Source organism: Danio rerio, chromosome 25 (genome assembly GCF_052040795.2).
Source record: "Danio rerio strain M-AB ecotype USA chromosome 25, GRCz13ab, whole genome shotgun sequence".
NCBI classification, from domain to species: Eukaryota; Metazoa; Chordata; class Actinopteri; order Cypriniformes; family Danionidae; genus Danio; species Danio rerio.
Window position 1 is genome coordinate 33,885,323 of NC_141045.1, and position 23,318 is coordinate 33,908,640.

Sequence of the window (23,318 nt, forward strand, 5' to 3'; positions counted from 1 at the left end):
TTATTGTTTTATGGATGTTTTTCCCTCATAGCGCGGCATTGAAAATGTCAAACAAATGTGAGCAATAATTAGCTACTTTTAAATACACACGCACATTCACACGTTTAAAAATTCAGAATAACATTATGCATGCTTTTCAGTTCATGGTGTTCAAAATGTACAGATAAAGATTGCTTGATCAATTTAGGTATGAAATATTTTAATGAAACACTGAAGGAAAACTACATTAAGCCTACATTAAACGTATATAATTTAGTAAAGAAATCGCAATTACATTTCAATTTTATTTTCCAACAATCTCAGAAAAAACATGAGCTGTCACAGTACATTTTCAAAAGGTACAAATTTGCACTTGAAGGCTTTATAATGGTATCTCATGGGTGCGTTTTAAGTACATTTGCGTACTAATATGCCCCATTTGAGGTACCATTGTGGATTCTTTGGGCACAAGTATGTATCTTTTGAAAAGGTACTGCCCCAGTGACAGCTCCTGTACCTTTATTTCTGAGAGTGAATGGACACTTTATGATTAATGTATTTGGTTATTTACCACGATCAGTCTATCAGGTAAAGAAAATGTATTTAAGAATTTATTCTTAATGCGGCCAACTTTATTTAGCCTTCTTTACACTGGCTGCTTGACTGTCTCAATAACAGTCCAACAAAAGGGGGCGTTAAAGAGCCAGATGAAATTACTATTTTGTTCAAAAGCCCCAAATACGTCTTTAGCCAGAATCCATGCTGCTGAAGTTGGATCAGCAAAATGTTTTATATAATAAAAAATACATTTAAATATGTATTGAATAACAACTACAGCAAAGTAATAATTGAAAAACCGACACAATTATATAAAAAATAAAATTCCCTGTTTCATTTTATAGTGTTAAAAAAAACAGGGTTACTAGAAAATACAAAATGGCATATAAATATGTTTATTAAAACCGGTGCAGAATAAAATCAGTCACACAATACAGTTAATACACCCTATCTCGAAAATGAATATTTTTATCAATTTACAGTAAATACTGGCAATGTATTTTGGTGCATTTAAACAAAACAAAATGTATTAAACAGATTTATTTATTAAAATAGCATTTTAGTCACCAAATATATTTAGAAATTGAAATAAAATACAATTAAATTCAAGCAAATTATTGCAAAAAACGTACAACCTACTCATTATTTATTTATTTATTAGATTTTTTATTTTTGCTTCTCTTGATTTTTCCTCTTTTCTAAATTTGTATTTAATATTTTTCTAGGTCACACTTTGTTTTGATGGTCCGGTTGTTGAATATATGTTACATTGCATCTACATGTCAACTGATTCTCAATAGATTAGCAGTAGACTGTTAGGTTTAGGGTTAGTATAAGTTGACATGTACTTGCAACGTTTCTTATAGTCAGTTAAATGTCTGTTGAAGAAGCAGAATCAACATATTAAGCAGTCAACTAATCCTCAAATGGACCATCAAAATAAAGTGTTACCTTTTTCTATAACATATAAATTTGGGTGTACTAGTTTTTGGACCATTATTATAAGTTATTTTGTTAAATAAAGTCTAGATTTGGCTTCAGCACTGACTAATTTAATGTATATGCACAAATATAATATAATATTAATATTAAAATATAGCTTCTTATTAAAAATATGAATTTAAAAGATAGATTTGTGAGGGGTGTACTTATATATGCTGAGCACTGTATGTAAATATAACAATTAAATTTAAACTTTAATTTGACTTTCGATTACGAAAGGCACAGTAACTTTATTAGCATTAAAAAGTGGCATTTAAATAGTATTTACATTTGGAGGGACTTGTTACATAGGTCAAAACAAGATGTGCCATTTTGGTGCGCACATGAAATGATTATTTATATATTTTATTTATACAGCTTTAGTACAAATTAAAGTGTTTACTTTAAAAGGGACATGTTCCAAAGTTGTCTGACTGTTTGCTTTTGAACACAAATGAAGATATTTTGAAGAAACATTGAAACTTGTAACAACTGACTTCAACAGTATTTGTACAACAAAATAGCGTGTTCAACAAAGAAAGAAACCCATAAATGTTTGGAACCACTTAGGGGGGAGCAATTAGTGAGTCAATTAAAATTAACTAACTATCCCTTTAATTAATGCAAAACTTTAGCAAAAATGCATCTTGTGAGAATTGGGTAAAGCATACTGATATGAAGGATAGAGGCAAAAATATATCAAATTTGCAAATTTATAATTAATTGGGGTCAGTGCTATGACACATTATAAATAAAGGAGTCATTTAAATGTCATGAAATTATTTCAGTTGTAAATATACATGAAAATACGATATGGTACAGTTGAAATCAGAATTATTGCCCCCCCCCCCCCCCCCCCCCCTTTGATTTTATTTTTTCCAAATGATGTTTAACAGATCAAGGGAATTGTTACAGTATGTCTGATAATATTATTTCTTCTAGAAAAAGCCTTAGTTGTTTTATTTCGGATAGAATAAAAAGTTAAGTTTTTAAAACAATTTTAAGGTCAAAATTGTCAGCCCCTTTAAGCTATATATTTTTTCAATAGACTACAGAATAAACCATCGTTAAACAATAACTTGCCTAGTTAACCTAATTAAGCCTTTAAATGTCACTTTAAGCTGTATAAAAAAGTCTTGAAAAATGTCTAGTCAAATATTATGTACTGTCATCACGGCAAAAATAAAATAAATCAGCTATTAAAGATGAGTTATTAAAACTATTATGTTTAGAAATGTGTGGAAAATTTCTTCTCTCCGTTAAACAGAAATTGAGGAAAAAATTATTCTAATAACTTCAACTTTATATGAACTACTGTTACATTGTGTCTTCTGTAAATATACGGAAAAATATAGTAGAAACTTTTAAATACTTTTCAAGTAATAATAAATTGGTTCTCAAGCTGTTCATTGGATATATACTGTAATGCTTTCTAAATGAACACAAGTCTAAGCAATCGTCAGGTTCTCTTGTAGCTGGTCGATGAGGAACTCGCCAAAGCCAGCAGCGCTGTCATCGGTGCAGCCCACTCTGCGAGCGTTGGTCAAGAGGTCGCCTACGAGCTTGACCTTTTGGACGAGGGGTTCAATGAACTGACTTTTGATTACACTGGCAGTGTGTGGATCGCCGTGCTCATGAGCCAGATGATTAATCTCCAGCATGACACTCATCTCCTCCTTCCACTGGTTAAGCATGATCTCCAGAGCAGGGAGGACAGCACACACCTGTTCAGTGCCGGGCCTCTGTGCACAAACACACAATTCATCAACCTAATGTTATCAGTTAAAAAAAAAAAAACAGCTGTTTGGTAAAAATGTACAATAAACAAACACAATAAATGCAAGTGTTACATAATGTGCAGTTGAAGTCAAATTGTTAGCCCTCCTGAATTATTAGCCCTCCCTGTATATGTTTTGCCCCAATTTCTGTTTAACAAAGATTTTCTCAACAAATTTCTAAATATAATAGTTTTAATAACTCATTTCTAATAACTGATTTCTTTAATCTTTGCCATGATGATGGTACCTAATATTTTAGATACTAGTATTGATATTTAGTGCATTTTAAAGACTTAACTAGGTTAATTAGGTTAACTTCTGCAGTTTTGTTCTGCAGACAATCGAAACTAATAATATTGACCTTAAAATGGGTTTTTAAAAAATTAAAAACTGCTTTTGTTCCAGCCAAATAAAACATATAACATTTTCTCTAGATGAAAAATATTATCGGAAATCCTGTTAAAATATCTTTGCTCCATTAAATATCACTTGAGGAATATTTTTTAAAAAGAACAAATATTTCACAAGAGGGGTAATAATTTTGACATCAACTGTTTAAAGGCAGGGCGAAGCAGTGGTGCATTAGGTAGTGCTGTTGCCTCACAGCAAGAAGGTCACTGGTTCGATCCTTGGCTCAGTTGGCGTTTCATGGTAGAGTAAATTGTCCATAGTGTATGAGTGTGTGTGAATGAGTGTTTGTGGATGTTTCCCAGAGATGGGTTGCGACTGGAAGGGCATCCGCTGCGTAAAAAAACATGCTGGATAAGTTGGCGGTTCATTCCGCTGTGGTGACCCCAGATTAATAAAGGGACTAAGCCCTTGAAAATGAATGAATTAATGTTTAAGGGTGCTTTCACACCTACACTTTTGTTTCGGAACGTGTCTCGTTTGCCTAGTTAGCGCGGTTCGTTTGGCATATGTGAACAGGGCAATCACGCTCTGTTCCGCGCCAAAGTAATCGCTCCGAGATCGCTTGAATGAGGTGGTCTCGGCTCGATTGAAACGAATCCTTGAGCGGTTCGATTGCAGTGAGAAAGCGATCCGATCCGAGCGCGGTTATATCACAGTGTTTTATGGATATGTAATAGGCTTACGGCGATATAATGAGAGAATTATGAGTATGGCGCGAAGTTTCACGAGTCTCCGGATGACCGCAAACGAGTGATGATCTCCCGGTAATCTCGCGTCTCCCTTACGGTCCTAAAATAGGCATCGTCGCGCACCCTTTTCACCCCCTCCCCAAGAAACTTTGCAGTGTGAAAGCTAACCGCTCCAAGAGCAAAGAGCAACAATGTAACATTTGTAATCTCTGTTTCGGAACAACTGAATCGATTCACAGGTGTGAAAGCACCCTAAAGGCATAATTTACCTAAAAAAAAAAATAAATAAATAAATTAACAAATGATAATAATTTTCTCATCATCATTTACTCTTTTAAACCTTTTTTCTTTCTTCTGCTGAACACAAAAATATATTTAAAGGTCTAGTGAAATTACAACAACTTTTTTTTTTTAGATGTTATTATCAGTATTTTAATCTTAAAGGCTGGTTTATACTTCTGCGTGGAGTGATTGGCGTGACTCACGGCAACTGTCTTGCGCGTAGTCGTACAATAATACTTCTGCATGCTGTTACACTGCAATAACACTTCTAAAACACTAGTTGGCATAAGGTTTTTTATGTTCCTCTGTGTAGAGCTTTTTCATGGTTTTTGTTTTGTACGCTACCTTAATGTAGAAGTAACTAAAGCTCGCAGTTAAACAGACCAACTACATAAGCAATGTGTAATCGTTTTGGACCTGGGTAGGCACATAACTAACTCAAAGACTTTAGACCAGCTTTTAGTTGGTCAATGGCGTGGTCTATTTCAGTTCCTCAAAATAGGAATGTCATAACAATATGCCTTAACACACCTCTTTTATAGACCAGCACACCCATGAGTCCACAAAGTGGCACAAATTGATTTGCTTAAACAACGTGGTGCAAAACATGAAAATTACTGTTGCGCTGGTCTGAAAATAGCAACAAATTGGGTCAAACACATTTTGCCAGGTGTATGATAGGGCCCTAAATTTCCATTATCATATCTGAATTTCACATCCGGAGGCTTCTTTAACACTTCAATATACAGTGATACGAACATAAACAATGAAAAGATTTTAAATAATCTAATTTAAACAAGTGTTTTTTTGCCAAGAATGTTTAGCATTAATTTGGGGATTTATAAAAATGAATGTTTAGGAAAACATTTTTAGGAAAACAAGTCATTAGAAGGATTCTAAAATGTCAGCGGTTACATGTGAAATAAAGAAGTGTACTTTTTTATTCATCATCATTTTCAACAACAAAAAAAAAACAAGGTATTACTTCATTTTCATTCAAAATATGTTTTTACTTATTCTAATTATATTTGAAATATATAATTGAATATAGCACATTTTTTTATTTTTGAAAAGGAATTCAATTTCATTCCATATACATATATATATTTTATTATATTAATTTATTTTTTTTATTCCTAAAAGAATTTGTTTTAAAAAAAAATCTACCAAATGAGATATTCAAATAAACTTTACCTTGGTGAGAAACGGTTGCATTTTGCATGCATATCTTGCATTTATATTGTATTTGAATGGATTAACATAATTTTATTAAATTTTTTTTTTCTCAAAAGCTTCTAAACGAATACATTTGTAAAGTTAAATAAAATTTATAAATTAAGCTCACTTTAACAAAAACAGCACACAGTTGTTTCCAATGGGGCACAAGCATCCTCCATGTTGGATGACCGGATAACAAGGTGTTCAAAATCGCTGCTGATGGACCCTCACCAGCCTCAGTTCAGATCAATTTTACACGAGTCATAAAATTGGGGAAGGGTGGAAAGTAAAAAAAAAAAAGCCCAGAAAGATGAGAAAACTGAAGAGAAGAGTGTAAAGTGACAGCAGTACGGGTGCCATGGAATCCATCTGGAACTACAATTAATGCACTGTCCTTCCGCCTTCACATTAATCTCCCCAATTTTCCGGAACTCATGGAAACGTATACCCTAACACGCATTAAAGGGGAGATTTCTGCAAAGCCCCCCACTGGTTTATCCCAACCTTTCTCTGCCCACCATCCCCCTATGGAGTGCTGCCCCATACAGACAGTAGAATATGGACTTCTTCAGTTTTTTGGCAAACAAGTCTCTAGTTTTTAACAATGTTTTAATGGGGTCACAGTTTTTACTATTTGGTAAATTTGAAATTGTTATCAAATATTAACAAATTACTAAATCCCTTGATGAAAAAATGAACAATATAGGAAACTCATACCAACTCATATTACTATAATAAAACATATAATAAAATGTCAATGTCAATTTTATTTATATAGCACTAATTAACACAACCAGAGCTTGACCAATGTGCTGCAACATATATATATATATATATATATATATATATATATATATATATATATATATATATATATATATATATATATATATATATATATATATATATATATATACACACACACACATATATACATACACACACATATATATATATATATATATATATATATATATATATATATATATATATATATATATATACATACACACACACATATATATACACACACACACACACACACACACACACACACCATTATAGCTAAAATAGACAATTTTCACTGATAAAATGCCAAATCAAAGAAGTAACTTTTCAACCTAGACTTAAAAAAGACAGGGATGAAACAGATCTGATACAAAGGGGCAGAGCATTCCACAACCGAGCACCATCTACTGCGAAGGAACGATCACCTCTGCATTTCAGCCTCGACTTAGGTTAAATGACCAAAGAGACAGACCAGGCTGATGCTCAATTAACGTGTCTGAAGAGATAAGAAGGTGCCAGGCCATTTAGAGACTTAAAAACCAAGAGAAGTATTTAAAAGTGACTCGATAGTGCACAGGCAGCCAGTGCAAAGAGCGTAAAACTGGTGTAATGTGGTCATGTTTCTTGGTACCTGTTAAAAGCCTCGCAGCAGCATTTTGAACTAACTGTAACCAGGATAAGGTTTTCTGACTAATCCCAAAGAATAGTGAGTTTCAACAGTCCAATAATGGTAATAAAAGCATGGATTACTTTTTCAAAACTTTTTCTAGATTTGACAGTTTTTAAAAGTCGAAGCTGAGAGAAGCAGGATTTGACCAATGCATTTATCTGTTTGTCAAAGCTCAAGCCATCATCCAGAATAACACCCAGATTTTTTAACCAGGGCTTCATAGACAAACTTATATATATATATATATATATATATATATATATATATATATATATATATATATATATGTATGTATATATATATATATTTATTTATATTTATATATATATATATATACACACACATATATATATACACATTTACACACACACATATATATATATATATATATACATATATATATATATATATATATATATATATATATACACATATACATATATATATATATATATATATATATATATATATATATATATATATATATATATATATATATATATATATATATATATATATATATATATGTTCTGAGAAATGGAGCCATAATTTTAAAAACTGCATATAACCATAAAAAAAAAAATAAAAAAAAAAGGTGAATTACCTGAATGTTCTTATTGCAGTACTTTCCTCCTCGCTGTGACAGGTATTGGAGCATCACTTCGGCACGTTCTTGCTCTTTCACTGATTCCTGATGAAAATATGCAGCCACTCTGGGTAAAGCCAAATTACTCTGCTCAAAAATTCTGCCCTAAAACAAGCAAGATGGATTTAGATTGATTTGAAATGATTTGATTTAGATCCGATAATGTTTTTATGATTTAACCAACTGTAAAAACAACAACAAAACAAAAGAGTGAGATGATCCAGCAAACCACAGTTTCCCTTGTGGTTTTCTCTGTAAGAAAAGACGTGCTTGTTTACTTTCTCAAAAAGAAAAAAAAAGAAGAAAAAACAGTTATGTGTTTATTATTTATTATAATTTTAATATTATTTGTATTATTAGTATGTATATACTGCACTTAAATACAAATTCAATTTTGGCCATGTAACAAAACAAAAAGCATTTCTGTTGTCAAATCTAAGTAATGTGGGTATAACTAGCATGCTCTCAAGACAAGCAACAAAGATTACCTATTTAGATGCTCATGAGTGCCCTGCTGAAAAATCCAGCTTAAACCAGCCTAAGCTGGTTGGCTGGTTTTAGCTGATCGACCAGGCTGGTTTTAGAGGGGTTTTGGCCACTTCCAGGCTGGTTTCCAGCCATTTCCAGCCTGGCCTTAGCTGGTCAGGCTGGGAGATAACCAGCTAAAACCAGCTTGACCAGCCTAGCCAAGCTGGGAGTCCAGCCAAAACCAGCTATATCCAGCTTAAGCCAGGCTGGTCAAGCTGGTTTTAGCTGAATTTGGCTGGTCATTTTCCAGCCTAACCAGCCTGGAAATGGCCAAAACCCCTCTAAAACCAGGCTGGTCGACCAGCTAAAACCAGCCAACCAGCCTAGGCTGGTTTAAGCTGGATTTTTCTGTAGGGTGTATAAACAGATGTGAAAAATTTGATAAAAATGTCTCAGAAGTCATTTAATTGTTAATTTGTTGAACATTTTCCAAACTTATAAAAAACAAACAATTCAAAGTTTTGCTTTCTTTTAACTTGCTGCATTATACATATTTAAAGATAACACTTAATCTCATACATTCACTTTGTAATTGCATTATGTTCGTATAGTCATAAAACAGTGTTGGTAATGACAGGAAACACGATGACGATGGTTGACTCTGGGTGGGAGTTACTGCAATAGACACAACTACTGAAGTTTTAAACGCAGTTAACTTAGAACACAAAAATGCTATAGACTTTTATCCTTATAAAAGCAATGCTGCAAATGTAAACAGTATAATAATATCTACACTGATAAATGGTGTGTCATAAAAGTTTGCAACATGTTTAAATGCTTTTACCAGCGCTTCCAGTTTGTAGGAGACCTCCAGAAGTAAAGTGGAAACTCCACACAGACTTTCTTCCACAACTCTCGGGAAATTCTGTTTCACCTGACTCTCAGCAGAAGAGACGTGTGTTTTGCAAAGAAGAAGGCAAGTTTTAATTCGCTTAACTCTCGGTTCCGACATGTTTTCACTGCAAGGACATTAATGATGAACGACGGTGTCCTCGGTGAATTCAGACGTGCCGTTTATCCTCACATGACATAATATGTCGCATTTCCGTATTGTGAAGAAATAAATGTGATACAGATGAAGGAAATTCTTTAAAGGTTGTCGACTGCTGAAAGTTCTTGGAGGACGAATTCACGCGAGCGTTTCCCGTTCATTCTGTCAAGTTCATCCGGTATTATGTGGGTGGATGCAGTGGAGCTACTGTATAACGTGCTTTAGTATATACTTGGCTTACTATATCAATGTTTATCAATATTTATACCAAATTGAGAACCCTATCTATCTATCTATCTATCTATCTATCTATCTATCTATCTATCTATCTATCTATCTATCTATCTATCTATCTATCTATCTATCTATCTCTGTCTGTCTGTCTGTATGCTTGTCTGTCTGTCTGTCTGTCTGTCTGTCTGTACGTCTGTCTGTCTGTCTGTCTGTCTGTCTATCTATCTATCTGTCTATCTATCTATCTATCTATCTATCTATCTATCTATCTATCTATCTATCTATCTATCTATCTATCTATCTATCTATCTATCTATCTGACTAATTGATTTCAGCTGCCTGGCATTGTAAAAACGAAGTAAACAATAATGAATGTAGCTACTATATGATGATGAAAATATAGTATTTGTAAAATAAACACTTTTAAAAAAGTGTTATTACAGTTTTTCTCAGTCACTTTGGTGCGTTTCTCACAACACCAGTGCATTTTTGCACAACAGTTAATGCATTTCTCAAAACAATTAGTACAAACTGCAAAACCTAGCTGATAAACTGCAAAAGCGTGTCACAAGCTCAAAATGGATAGTTCATTGCTCAAAAGCAGGTATTCATTTCAATCAAAGTGTCAGTATCATCAAAATAAAAAGTCCTGACACCGTTGTTTATGAACAAGATAGTCAAATGGCTTTGTCATGTTTTTATTATGACAGTTCACTCTATACAATTTTTATTTGAGTACAAGACACTGAATATGTATGTTTCACATTTTTACTGCATTTGCTCTTTGCAATTCTAATTTATTCACAGCATTGTGCAAAACAATAAACACACCCTCATTTACAACAAGCATAAACTTCCTTTGGGTAAAGCTGTGCACAACTGTAAACTATATTGCAGAACATATTAACACGGAACCTACAATATACATAGGTCTGTAAATCACTCATGAAACTGTAAAATTTTTAAGACATTTTTAGGAAAATAAAGATTAAATTTTTTTATAAAATTTGCTAGAACGATTTTGACAACTACTTTAACATTTTTGTATGTAATGACTCAAGTAATGAAATGAGGACGATCAGTTTTATATGGGATGACTATTCAGCATTTACAAGCTTAGTTAATTTTGACTGACATGACATAAGCAAATGATAATGTTATAAATAGCAGAGAGTTGTATGAAAACAGTTGACGCATGTCCAAAAGCATCTGCAATTTGTTGGAAGGAATGACAAACTGATATTAGGATGTGCACAAATGACTAATTGTTTTGAGAAATGCATTAACTGTTGTGCAAATATAAATAGTGTTGTGAGAAATGCATCAAAGCGACTGAGAAAAACTGTAATAATTATGCAGACTTGATTGCATTTATCCAATTTGAACAATATTTCCAAACGAAATAAGCCACATACACTTTAGTGTGCCATAAACTTTAGTCAGGAACTATGTTTAGCAGTAGCCTAGACTTTAACAATGTTTCAAAGACAACCTGTTGCTTAAAAATGTTCCTATGATTAACTTATTCCCTTTAACATTTTTTATTATTGTATTGCATCATTTAATTGTCTTCAGAATCTCATTTTAAAGCATGCTAAACTGTCTTCATCACTGGTTTTCAAAAATTTAAGTTGGATTTCTGGTCTAAACAGCTTTTCTTTGCTTTTAAAGCCCCTCAGAAAACCATATTACCAGGCTGTAAAGCAGCCCAAGCAGGTTAGTCAAAGCTAGCGTTGTTTATGTTTTGACCATATATGGATCTGACATTGAGACTCATGACAGCTGAAATATCTCATTAAAATATTAAAGTAGGGCACAGTGGGTAGCACAATCGCCTCACAGCAAGGTCACTGGTTCGAGCCTCGGCTGGGTCAGTTGGCAGTTCTGTGTGAAGTTTGCATGTTCTCCCCATGTTCGCGTGGGCTTCCTCCGGGTTTTCCGGTTTTGCCCACAGGCCAATCACATGCGCTATAGGTGAATTGAATAAACTAAATTGGCCATAGTGTATGAGTGTGTATGAATGTTTCCCCAGTGATAGGTTGCAGTTGGAAGAGCATCCGCTGCGTAAAACATATGCTGGATAAGTTGGTGGTTTATACCGCTGTGGCGACCCCAGATTAATAAAGGGACTAAACCAAAAAGAAAATGAATGAATGAAAATTAAAGTATTCTGTATTTTCAGTATTTATTTGTGATGATTACCTGTAATAAATTTCATCTGTAAACTTTTAATTGTTATGCATATTCACTAGATAAAATGGTCTCATTTTGACAATGTTTTGTTCAAAATTAAATTTTTTAGTGAAGTATATTGTGAAAGAATATCAACATTATGATGCCATAAATGTACATATATAATCTATCTGGGAAATTGACAATCAAACCATTACAGCACATTTGTTGCCATTAAATAACACCAAATACCAATTTTGACAACTCATCTGAAATGATTCCCAACTTGAATGAAAGTTAAAAAAATAATCCTTTCATTTTATTATTTTGCATAAAAAGTAAGTTGGAAACCTTGCATTTTAAAATCAAAATCAAAATTAGCAATTTTATTCTCAAAGGACATATTAATATTTACAATAATTAAAAACTAATAAAAATTAAGTAAAGCCTATGTGAAGTATATACAGAAAACCTTTTAAGCATTTGTTTTAGAGGTCTAAAAATGTCAAATTTGAAAAAGTAGTTTCAAAGTAGGGCGAAGCAGTGGTGCAGTAGGTAGTGCTGTCACGTCACAGCAAGAAGGTTGCTGGGTTACTGGTTAGAGCCTTGGCTCAGTTGGCGTTTCTGTGTGGATGTTCTCCTTGCGTTCTCGTGGGTTTCCTCCGGGTGCTCCGGTTTCCCCCACAGTCCAAAGACATGCGGTACAGGTGAATTGGGTAGGCTAAATTGTTCGTACTGTATGAATGTGAATGAGTGTGTGTGGATGTTTCGCAGAGATGGATTGCGGCTGGAAGGGCATCCGCTGCGTAAAAACTTGCTGGATAAGTTGGCGGTTCATTCCGCTGTGGCGACCGCAGAATAATAAAAGGACTAAGCCGACAAGAAAATGAATGAATGAATGAGTTTCAAAGTACAATTTTTTGTGAAACAATGAAAACAGTGAGCAGTGTTTGTAGAGTCTTCTGACAAAAAAATGACTAAACTGTGAAGGGTTATTTAACAATGAATCAACTTGTACGCCCTTTGAATTGAACACACTTCTTTCAAAATGGAATCATGTAAGAATATTGTGTGACATTCACTTCGCAGGGCACTTACGACCGAATGGAACAAACTTCTGAAGCGGTAAGAGGAACAAGGATTGCCAGGACCAGGATTGAGAATGACTGGACTACAGGATCGTATCTTCACAGGTACTTATTGTTTCTTTACAAATTGATATCACCAACTACTGGCCTGGCATGCATATTGCACCATTATTTGTTTTCATGGATCTATGTGAACAGAGGTAATTTTATTTACAATTTTGTCTGTATGTGAAACTTTTCCAAAAAAATATCTAAGACATATTTTATTGATTATGTTTAAGTAGATTACTAGTCAACACACACAGAATATGCGCCTGCAGAAGTCCACAGAAAACTTTTCAAAGGTTTTTGAACCCATCATTCAAAATCTACTTATATAAATGTGCACTGTAAAAATTAAATGACAAAAATCATGACAACAAACAATGTTTTGATATTCATTCATTCATTTTCTTTTCGGCTTAGACCCTTTTTTTTAATCTGGGGTCGCCACAGCGAATTGAACCATCGATTTATCCAGCATATGTTTTACACAGCGGATGCCCTTCCAACACTGGGAAACACCCATACACTCTTGCATTCACACACATACACTACAGCCAATTTAGCGTATTAAATCTCTATAGCGCATGTCTTTGGGGGAAACCGGAGCACCCAGTGGAAACACACGCTTGCAAACTCCACACAGAAATGCCAACTGACCCACTCGGGACCCAAACCAGTGACATTCTTGCTGTGAGGCAATCGTTCTACCCACCGCGCCACCTTGACAACAATTGTTTTTTAGCTATACAAGGTTTACTGAAGTTTGTCCTGCGCGCTTGCGGTTCTTTTTTAGTTACTTCTTTGGTTTGGTGCGTTAATCTGATCGTTACTATTATTCAAAATAAGGTAATGATTCGCACTCAATTGCTTCATACTGTTTTTATTTTTACTTTTTCTTAAATTTTTTTTTTTGGATAAAGGTATTTTTTCGAGAGGTTGATGTACTGTAATGAAAAAGAAAATGTTGATAAACTTGATGATATTTGATGTGCTGTTTTGTTATGTAATGTTACTGAAAGTAAATGTATTTTGCAAGTAATTGACCATGATATTGTAACAAAAAGGAGAGGTCTGAAACTTGATGTTTGATGTGCTGTTTTCTTGCGAGATTATGTTTTGGAAGGAAAAGGTATTTTTCGAGTAATTGATCATGATATATTGTAGTGTAAATTGTTAAAATATAATGATAATTGATCTGATGTTTTCCTATGTAGTAATGGTTTTTGAATGTAAGTTTTTTTCGTATGTCTTGCAAATCGTTTTTGAATATGCAGGTAAATGTCTCCTGTATAATTGGTTATAAGAGTAGAGATGAATGTAAGATTTGTTATTTTTAATCTTTGGATAATTGTTAAATGTAAAAAACTTTTAATGTCAACTGTTAGAAATTTTTTTGTATTGATGTACACCTGATTAGTGATGGTGGTTGATGCACTTTATCTCTGTGGAGTGAGGTCGGAAATGGGAAGAATGTTTATTGTCATTGCTGGGAAGATTATAAGTTATTGTGTGATTAATTGATAATGAAATGAGAGTGACGGTTTAACTAATTGCACATTGTGATTGACTATGGAATAAAAGGGTGGAGTTGGAGAATGTATCACACACTGAGGAAGGCTTTGTGCCGAAACGTCTGTTTGTCTGTTATCACCCGTAAAATGTAAGAAAAAGTAAAAATAAAAAACAGTATGAAGCAATTGAGTGCGAATCATTACCTTATTTTGAGCTATACAAGGTTTAACTTAATATTTTTAGTCAGTTTGACTAACGTAAGTTGAGATGACTAGAAAACTTCATTAAATATTTAAGGCAGCAATATTTTTTAGAGCGTGTGTATTATGTAAAAAATACTTATTAATTTTTATATTAATTTCAGTAAATATATGACTCATGCAAATGTTGAGATAATTTATGTACATTATCATTTGTACAGTAATAGTGTCTTTAGTCATCTATTAGTGGATGTATTATACACGAGTCCTTCTGTTGCTTCAGTTTGCATTTAAAACCTTAAATAGCAATAGTAAAATATTATTTTAGTTTTATGTTTTAAGTTTTCAGCGACGCCGTGGCGCAGTAGGTAGTGCTGTCGCCTCACAGCAAGAAGATTGCTGGTTCGAGCCTCAGCTGGGTCAGTTGGCGTTTCTGTGTGGAGTTTGCATGTTCTCCCCGTGTTCGCGTGAGTTTCCTCCAGGTGATCCGGTTTCCCCCACAAGTCCAAAGATAGGCACTATAGGTGAATTGGGTAAGCTAAAATTGTCCGTAGTGTATGTATTTGTATGGGTGTTTTCCAGTGATGGATTGGATCTGCTGCATAAAACATATGCTGTATAAGTTGGCAGTTCATTCCGCTGTGGCGACCCCAGATTCAAAAAGGAATAAGCCAGAAAGAAAATGAATGAATGAATGTTTTAGTAGATTATTCAATGTAATCTCACGGCAATTCGTAACTTTTTAATTTAGTGGCTAATTCGTATGAATTCGTACAGTCTAATTCCTACAATTTAGTACGATTTGCTCATCACCCAATGACGAGGTTAGGGGTGGGGTTTTGGTTGCCAAAATCATAAATTTTTGTACGACTGAACTGGTATGAATTAGCCACTAAACTGACAAAACGTAAAATACTTACGTTTCCTCGTGAGATCAGGCTGGATTATTAGTCAATCCACACAGAATGTGCATCTGCAGAAGTCCACAGAAAACTTTTCACCGGTTTTGAAACCATCATTCAAAATCTATTTACTTGATATGACCTAAAGTCATGACAACAATTGTTTTGAGGTTACTTTAACTTATTTTAATAAGTTAACCAGATTTCAACTCATTTTGTTTAGCTATACAAGGTTTAACCTAATATTTTTAGTCAGTTTGACTAACGTAAGTTAAGATGACTAGAAATTTTCATTTGACATATCTAAATAATTTAAGGCATGTGTATATTGTGTAAATATATATGTACTTATTTTTATAATAATTTTAGTAAGATTATTGAATATTATGCAAATGTTGAGATGATTTATGTATAGTATTATTTAAACAGCAATAGTTTATTTTGTCGTCTATTAGTGGATGTTTTACACAAGAGTCCTTCTATTTTTGCATTTTAAACCTTAAACAGCTATAATAAGATTTTATTTTTATTAGATTTCAGCTCCTACATTCTCAAAATCATTCCACATAAACCTGCAAAATTCTTTACAAAAATCTGCACAGGCATAGTGAAAGATAGTCCTTGATGATTAGTTATGCAGTTGTACCCTCAATTAGACTTTTTCGTCTATCGATTATGATTGCAGTTTTTTCTCAGTCGCTTTGGTGCATTTCTCTCAACACTATTTATATTTGCACAACAGTTAATGCATTTCTCAAAACAATTAGTCAATTGTGCACATCAGTTTCTCATTCCTTCCAACAAATTGCAGATGCTTTTGGACATGCATCAGTTGCTTTCATACAACTCTCTGCTATTTATAACATTATCATCTGCTTATGTCATGTCAGTCAAAATGAACTAAGCTTGTAAATGCTGAATAGTCATTCCATATAAAACCAAAAGTCCTCATTTCATTACTTCAGTCATTACATACAAAAATTTTGAACTAGTTGTCAAATCTGTCAAGCTAATTTTTTAAACAAATTTAAATCTTTATTTTCCTGAAAATGTCTTTAAAATTAAACAATTGCAATATTGTTTACAGTTGTGCACAGTCTAAAGGGAGTTTATGTTTGTAAATAAGGCTGTATTTATTCTTTTGCACAAGGCTGTGAGTAAATTAGGATTGCAAAGAGCAAATGCAGTAAAAATGTGAAACATACATATTCAGTGTCTTGTACTCAGATACCTCACTAAATGCAGTGATGTCTAACTTTGCTGTAGTTTTCAAATGGCTGTGCTAATAGTATACAGTGCTGTCTTGAGCCCTTTCAGGAAGTGTCACCAAAATCTGACTTTTTTGCATTGAAAAAATGTCCAGAGTGAACTGTCATAATGAAAACATGACTAAGCCATTTGACTATCTTGTTCATAAACAATGGTGTCAGGACTTTTCATCTTGACAACACTGACACTTTGATTGACATCAATACTTGCTTTTGAGGAATGAACTATCCATTTTGAGCATGTGACACACTTTTGCAGTTTATCAGCTAGGTTTTGCTGTTTGTACTAATTGTTTTGAGAAATGCATTAACTGTTGTGCAGAAATGCACTGGTGTTGTGAGAAACGCACCAAAGCGACTGAGAAAAACTGTAATTACCATCACCTCTTTTTATGGTCATAATATCTGCCATTAGTCTAAAAATACATTTGACTCTTATGTAATTTGCAGAAAACTGTATTTGTTCCCTCTTAAATGAAGTAGCTTTGTTTTTCAAAACTAAAATAGTCGTTCTCATTCAATTCTTCAGTGATTTGGTTGTCTTTTGCAGTCTTTATTGCGTCCCCCCTGCCCTCTCCCTGGTCGACTCGTATCTTGTTTCATCAGTGGCCCGTGTCATTGCACCCTCCTCAGTGCGAATGACTGACATGAGGGACTGGGCGATCCCCAGGGGCCAGTTGGGTCTGGTTGGAAGAAAGGGGAACACTCAGTGTACATTGAGCATTGGGTCAACAGGACCTGCACTCTTGACTTGACCTCTGCACCTCTCAGACACATATACAATGACCTGAGCTAAACTTAAGTGTAACAAATTGCAGACCCACTCTAGGGGAATGGACCCGGATCAGGCTAAATTTCAGTTTGGAATTTGGAGTTTGGAATTAAGATTGTAAGTGTGATCCACATTTCTGGGTCCTCATAGGTCACAGCCTGTGGCCCTTGTGCAGCGTGGTGGGGATGTGTTTATGCGTGAAGATAACGATGCAACAGAGCTGTCATACATTTGGGCAGCTTGCTGTAGACCTCCTTCAAGGATACCACCTGCCTTTTGTCCATGTTTTGTCTTTGTCTGTGAGTTTCTTAGTGCAGCTGTCCAAAAACACTCAAGACTTGGTCCTGCTCCTTGTTTCACCTGAAATATCCTCCAAACATTTATCAAATGTTGGTTTGTCTTCTTGAATTACAGTTGTTTAAATCCATTTTAAGATTTAATATTGAGATTGATTATTATTTAATCTATTTATGTCTTGTTTTAGGTTTCAGGTTATATTATATATAGATTGGGGGGTGGTACTTTTTATTCATTTATTTATTATTTTTGAAGTCTATGACTCATAACTCTCATCAAAGCTTATTGTTGAAAAATTATTGCAAATTGAATGTGTGTGTGTGTGTGTGTGTGTGTGTGTGTGTGTGTGTGTGTGTGTGTGTGTGTATATATATATATATATATATATATATATATATATATATATATATATATATATATATATGAAGAGATCCAATGCAAATCCCTCTAAATCCATCAGACCTCTTTTCTTGTAAATGAGCATTTTCTATCAGGCTCCTATAATTAGGTTTAGAAGTTTCATTTTATATGTAATGACAAGGTTATTAGCTAGTAAATAAAATCTTTTTTTTTTTTTCAAAAATGTCACTTTAGACAATTCTTTGTTTTTTATCAAGGTAGATTTTCTTTTGCGTCAAAACCAGCTAAATCCACTTGTGCTTTTTTTTATTTGCAAAAACCTCTAAATCCGCCTCTTGGGGTAAGACCGTGTAATTATTGAATGCATGTTACATTTCCGATTGTACATTGTGTTTTCTTTTTCTTATAATGCGTTATAATGAGTTTTGAGGTAAGAGACATTTTCATTTGCTATTCACTAACAGTCGGACATGCTTATCCAGTTTATAAAACTCCATCTTTTAAAACTGAAATCGAAAGCAGAATAAAACAGTCCCCTTATAAAAGTCGGCATATCCAGCCTGATCTCACGAGAAAAAGTAAGTATTTTCGTTTTGGCAGCTTAGTGGCTAATTCGTACGAATTCGTACGAGTTCAGTTGTAAGAAATTGTACGATTTTAAAAAGGAGGCGTGGCACCTAACCCCACCCCTAAACCCAACCGTCATTGGGGGATACGCAAATCGTACTAAAATGTACGAATTAGATCGTATGAATTTGTACGAATTAGCCACTAAATGAAAAAGTTATATATATAAATTATTTAAGTTATATAGTAATATATAAAAAAAGTTATATATATATATATATATATATATATATATATATATATATATATATATATATATATATATATATATATTTATATCCGAACCTGTAAATGCCATTACTCCAAATACATTTATTTTGCTGATTTGGTGATCAAGAGAAAATAAATTTATTTTTATTAGTGTTGAAAACAGATGCACTTCTTAATTTTTTTTCTTGAAACTTTTTTAAAGATATTTTGTGATTGGAATGTACAAAATGACAAATAACAAAATTTATGTTTTAAGACTATGAATCTTAATTAATTAATGTATCTTTGATGAATGACATATTTTTTTATAAAATAAAATTTATAGATGTTGACCTCAATTGTTTTAAAGTTTGTTATATATTAGCATCCTTTTAAAATAAATGCAATTATATTAATGACATTTCATTTGTGAACTTTATCATTCATTCATTTTCTTTTCGGCTTAGTCCCTTTATTGATCAAGGGTCGTACAGCAGATTTAACCACCAACTTATCCAGCATATGTTTTAAACATCGGATCCCAGCGGAAAACACCCATACATTCTTATTGACGCGCATACACTACAGACAGTTTAGGTTATCTAACTCACCTATAGCGCATGTCTTTGAACTTGTGGGGGAAACCAGAGCACCCAGAAGAAACCCATGCAAACACAAGGAGCACTTGCAAACTCCACACAGAAATGCCAGCTGAACAGTCTAAATAGATGAATTATTCTTTCAGTGCAATAACAAGAATTCGGGCTCAGATTTCCTGATCAATATACCTTCTTAAATTTCTTTCTATTGCTTCTCATTTGAAAGATAATCTATTTTTTTATGTCGAGCATATGCTGACAAATTCTGTTCTGATGCATGTTGGTGATGGGACGAGAGGTTTCCACACCTGCTTTGGGTTGTAAAGATGGTGACCTGGCCTGACGAGACATTTTAACAACAACCCTGACTCTATGTTTGGACAGGCCCAGCGCTAGATTACATTACCAACGGATTACACAATGGACAATGAATGGACAGAGGGTTCTGTTGGACATGTGGGCTCAACCATGTTGCAGCATTACAGGGATTATACTTCCCCCAAAAACAGATTTATGAATATGTCACCCAGGAGTCAGTCATAGACGCTGTTTGTCTTGCCTGACTTCAACTCTGTCGGCTTAAAGGGACAAGGCTTCTAGCTGCAGTGTCTGGCCTGGTGGAAGACTTGCAGTATTGTCTTTACTTATTGATAGTCTAGGGTGGCTAATACTGGCTAGACATCTCCCCCTTCATGTTATCCAAATGCAGCAGAGGCTTAACTGTTTAACCCAAAGGGAGATCATTTTCTTTCTGAGCAGGAGACAATTCATGCATCCTTTAATGAGCAGTTGTGTATTGGTTTAGCATAATCAAAGCTTTCCGTATGCTCGTGTGCTTAATTATCCAGCAGTTGCCATCATTTTGTGTTTATCTTTACCCATAGAAGAAAACATAAGTTAAAAAAAAAGAAAAAAAGTTTTGACTTCTGGTGTGAAATAGCCCTGCAATCCGGCTTGTCACAGCAATTATGGGATGAACTTTCCTTTAGATCTTTGGAGGATCTATCCATATGGGCCATTACGCCAGCATGTGAATCCAATCCCATTTATCAATTACAGTCTAAATTGTTAAAGGATATAGTCTCCTATTTCTAATACATTCTTAAAATCACTCAAGTGTTTTATTTCAGATTAATGAGGGTGGCTGCTCCTTTATAGTTTACCAACTCATTTCTGGAGCTATTTTTGTGGTTGTTGATCCTGGGCATCAGGGAGTGTGCGTGGAAATTCATACCACGTCAGCGCTGGAATGTGGCCTTTCGCTTTTAATGCCCATCTCTCATCGTATGACTCAAAATATAAGAAGTAACTCCTGCTCATCTGAGACTTGGGAATTTATCACAGTGCCTTGGCACTTGTTTTTAACAGAGAAGACGCATTAACACCTTGGACGTTATTTGTATTTATAGTTGTATTTAGTCACCGACTATATCCGAAATGAACAGCACAACAGTGCATTTTTGCTTCCATAAAACTATCTAAATATGGCCTGAATTTAAACAGACAAGTTAAATTTAGCAATGTTTAACTTAATTTGTTTGTTTAAATTCTGCCCAAATAATTTGTTTGCAAACAAAAAAAGTATGTAAATCTAATGAATTGTCTTTGAATATTTTTTTTTTCAGTGTGGAAATGAAAATTTGTCTGCTTTTTGCGTGTGTAAGCTTAATATTTATGTTCTGTTCAGCAAGAAGATCGCTGGTTCAAACCCTGGCTGGGTCAAATGGCATTTCTATGTGGAGGTTGCATGTTCTTCCTGTGTTCGGGTGGGTTTCCTCCGGGTGCTCTACTTTCCCTCACAGTCCAAAGACATGCGCTGTAGGTGAATTGAATAAGCTAAATTGGCCGTAGTGTATGTGTGTGAATGCAAGAGTGTATGGGTGTTTCCCAGTGCTGGGTTGCGGATGAAAGGGCACCTGCTAGGTAATAACAAATGCTAAATAAGTTGGTGGTTTATTCTGCTGTTGCGACCCCTGATTAATAAAGGGACTACGCTGAAAAGAAAATGAATGAATGAATGAATGGTATCATTGTTTGTATTTGGTTCCTGCATTTCCTGTTTGATTTTAGATCTTGCTCTCTTTGTTATTTTTGCTAATGTGTTTCTATGGTTAAACAACTAATTGATTATGTTGACCTGTGCCTTGCTTGGATCCTTATATAGCCATATATTTAAGTTTGGTCAGTTTGTTTCCTCCAATTATTTTACAGTGGCAATTCTTTTACATCTTAAGTTGAGTTGTGGAGTGAGTTGTTTTATTGAGTCTTGCGTTTTTGTCCGTCTTCTGTTTTGGTAAATAAAGTAAATCAGCTTGAGTTGGGATCCTGTGCTCCTGTTAGCCTACTAGCAAAGTGCTTTAGTTTACTGGTGTCCGCTGGCTCACTCCACTTAAATACAGATGAAAACTTTATGACTGAATTATTTGAAACAATATATTCACTTTAGATACGTAAATTTAGGGGTGGGGGGTCACTTGAGGATCTTGTCGGGTCTTACATTTTAATAAATACGACTACTACTAATAATAATAACACTAATTTCTTTCATTTTGTAGCACTTTTCTAGTTAATCAAAGCACCTTACACAAAATTGGGGGGAGGGGGGGGGGGGGGTGGGGGGGATAATCTTCTAATCTACCACCATTGTGCAGCATTCACCTGGATGACCCGACGACAGCCATATTGCCCCAGACCGCACATCACACATCAGCTGATTGGTGGAGAGGAGACAGAGTGATGAAACCAATAATGATATGGGGATGGTTAAGAGGCCATGATGGCCAGAGGTCCTCCGTGCCAGGTCTCCTGTACAGTACAGAATGCGTTCAGCTTTCCAAATTTACATAAATATACGATCGCTAGCAGTGTGACTCTAAAGAGTTGTACTGTATGTGTGCAAGTTTTCTCCCCACAATGTCGACGAAACGTTCTTTAGGCCGCCATTATGGAATAAATCAACCCAGGCTCATTCTGAGAATGTAGTCTCGTGGACATTCCTGGAGACCGCGAAATATGTCCCGGGATTAACGTAATTTTACAGTTTTTTTTTTTTGCAAATCTACGAGAGGTCGCTGTGTGCGCTTTTTTGTATCACAGATGTCTCTTGAAGTGCCATTTGCGCACATGCTGTTCTTGCGTAAATCCACCAGAGGCCGCTGTCGACCGAGCGTCTGTCTGACTGAATAATTGACTGAGTGACCGGCCAATCGACTGACCCACCCTACTCCTTCCCTAAACCAAACCAATTTTACCAATTGACCCGCCCAACGCTTACTTCCCTAATCCCAACTAATGATTTACAAAAGCCGTATAGGAAAAGAAAAGCCCTCGTCTGATATTTACCATGTTTTCAGATTTTACCACATTCTCACCCTGTTATTCACTCGTTCATTTCATTTTTTTGGATTCTGGTTTTGTTTTACCTGATTTCTGGAACCGCTCTTATCCAGACTCGAACCCAGTTGTCGTCAGCGTGGTCAACTCCTCTCTGTGTGTGAAGTTTGCCGACGTACACAACGAGCTAACTGGACAAA

At 34.5% G+C, this 23,318-nt stretch overlaps 1 protein-coding gene and 1 long non-coding RNA gene across 6 annotated transcripts in view; one reads left to right on the plus strand and one right to left on the minus strand.

The window, feature by feature from the left end:
* Positions 1-916: 916 nt before the first annotated feature.
* Positions 917-9,697, minus strand: zgc:172145. 2 transcript variants are annotated; one of them, XM_087310860.1, is made up of 3 exons: positions 9,314-9,697; positions 7,960-8,046; positions 917-3,260 (listed from the first exon to the last, which is right to left on the minus strand). In XM_087310860.1, exons 1-3 carry the CDS (start codon positions 9,479-9,481, stop codon positions 2,967-2,969), a joined length of 549 nt encoding a protein of 182 aa, XP_087166986.1. In that variant the 5' UTR covers positions 9,482-9,697; the 3' UTR covers positions 917-2,966.
* Positions 9,127-23,318, plus strand: part of LOC141381013 (uncharacterized) — a 78,522-nt gene continuing 64,330 nt past the window's right edge. For all 4 annotated transcript variants that reach the window (XR_015526714.1, XR_015526716.1, XR_015526717.1 and 1 more), the window contains exons 1-2: positions 9,127-9,445; positions 13,016-13,119. This is a non-coding gene — a long non-coding RNA (uncharacterized LOC141381013). The remainder of the gene's footprint in view (positions 9,446-13,015; positions 13,120-23,318) is intronic.

Bases quoted from the DNA above. Each gene is read 5' to 3' on its own strand.
- zgc:172145 (XM_087310860.1), bottom strand. From the start codon at position 9,481: ATGTCGGAACCGAGAGTTAAGCGAATTAAAACTTGCCTTCTTCTTTGC. The intron at 8,047-9,313 runs GTAAAAGCATTT...TATTTTCATCAG, and splicing joins CCTACAAACTGGAAGCGCTG to GAATCAGTGAAAGAGCAAGA. The intron at 3,261-7,959 runs GTAATTCACCTT...GTTTGTGCACAG, and splicing joins ACTGCAATAAGAACATTCAG to AGGCCCGGCACTGAACAGGT.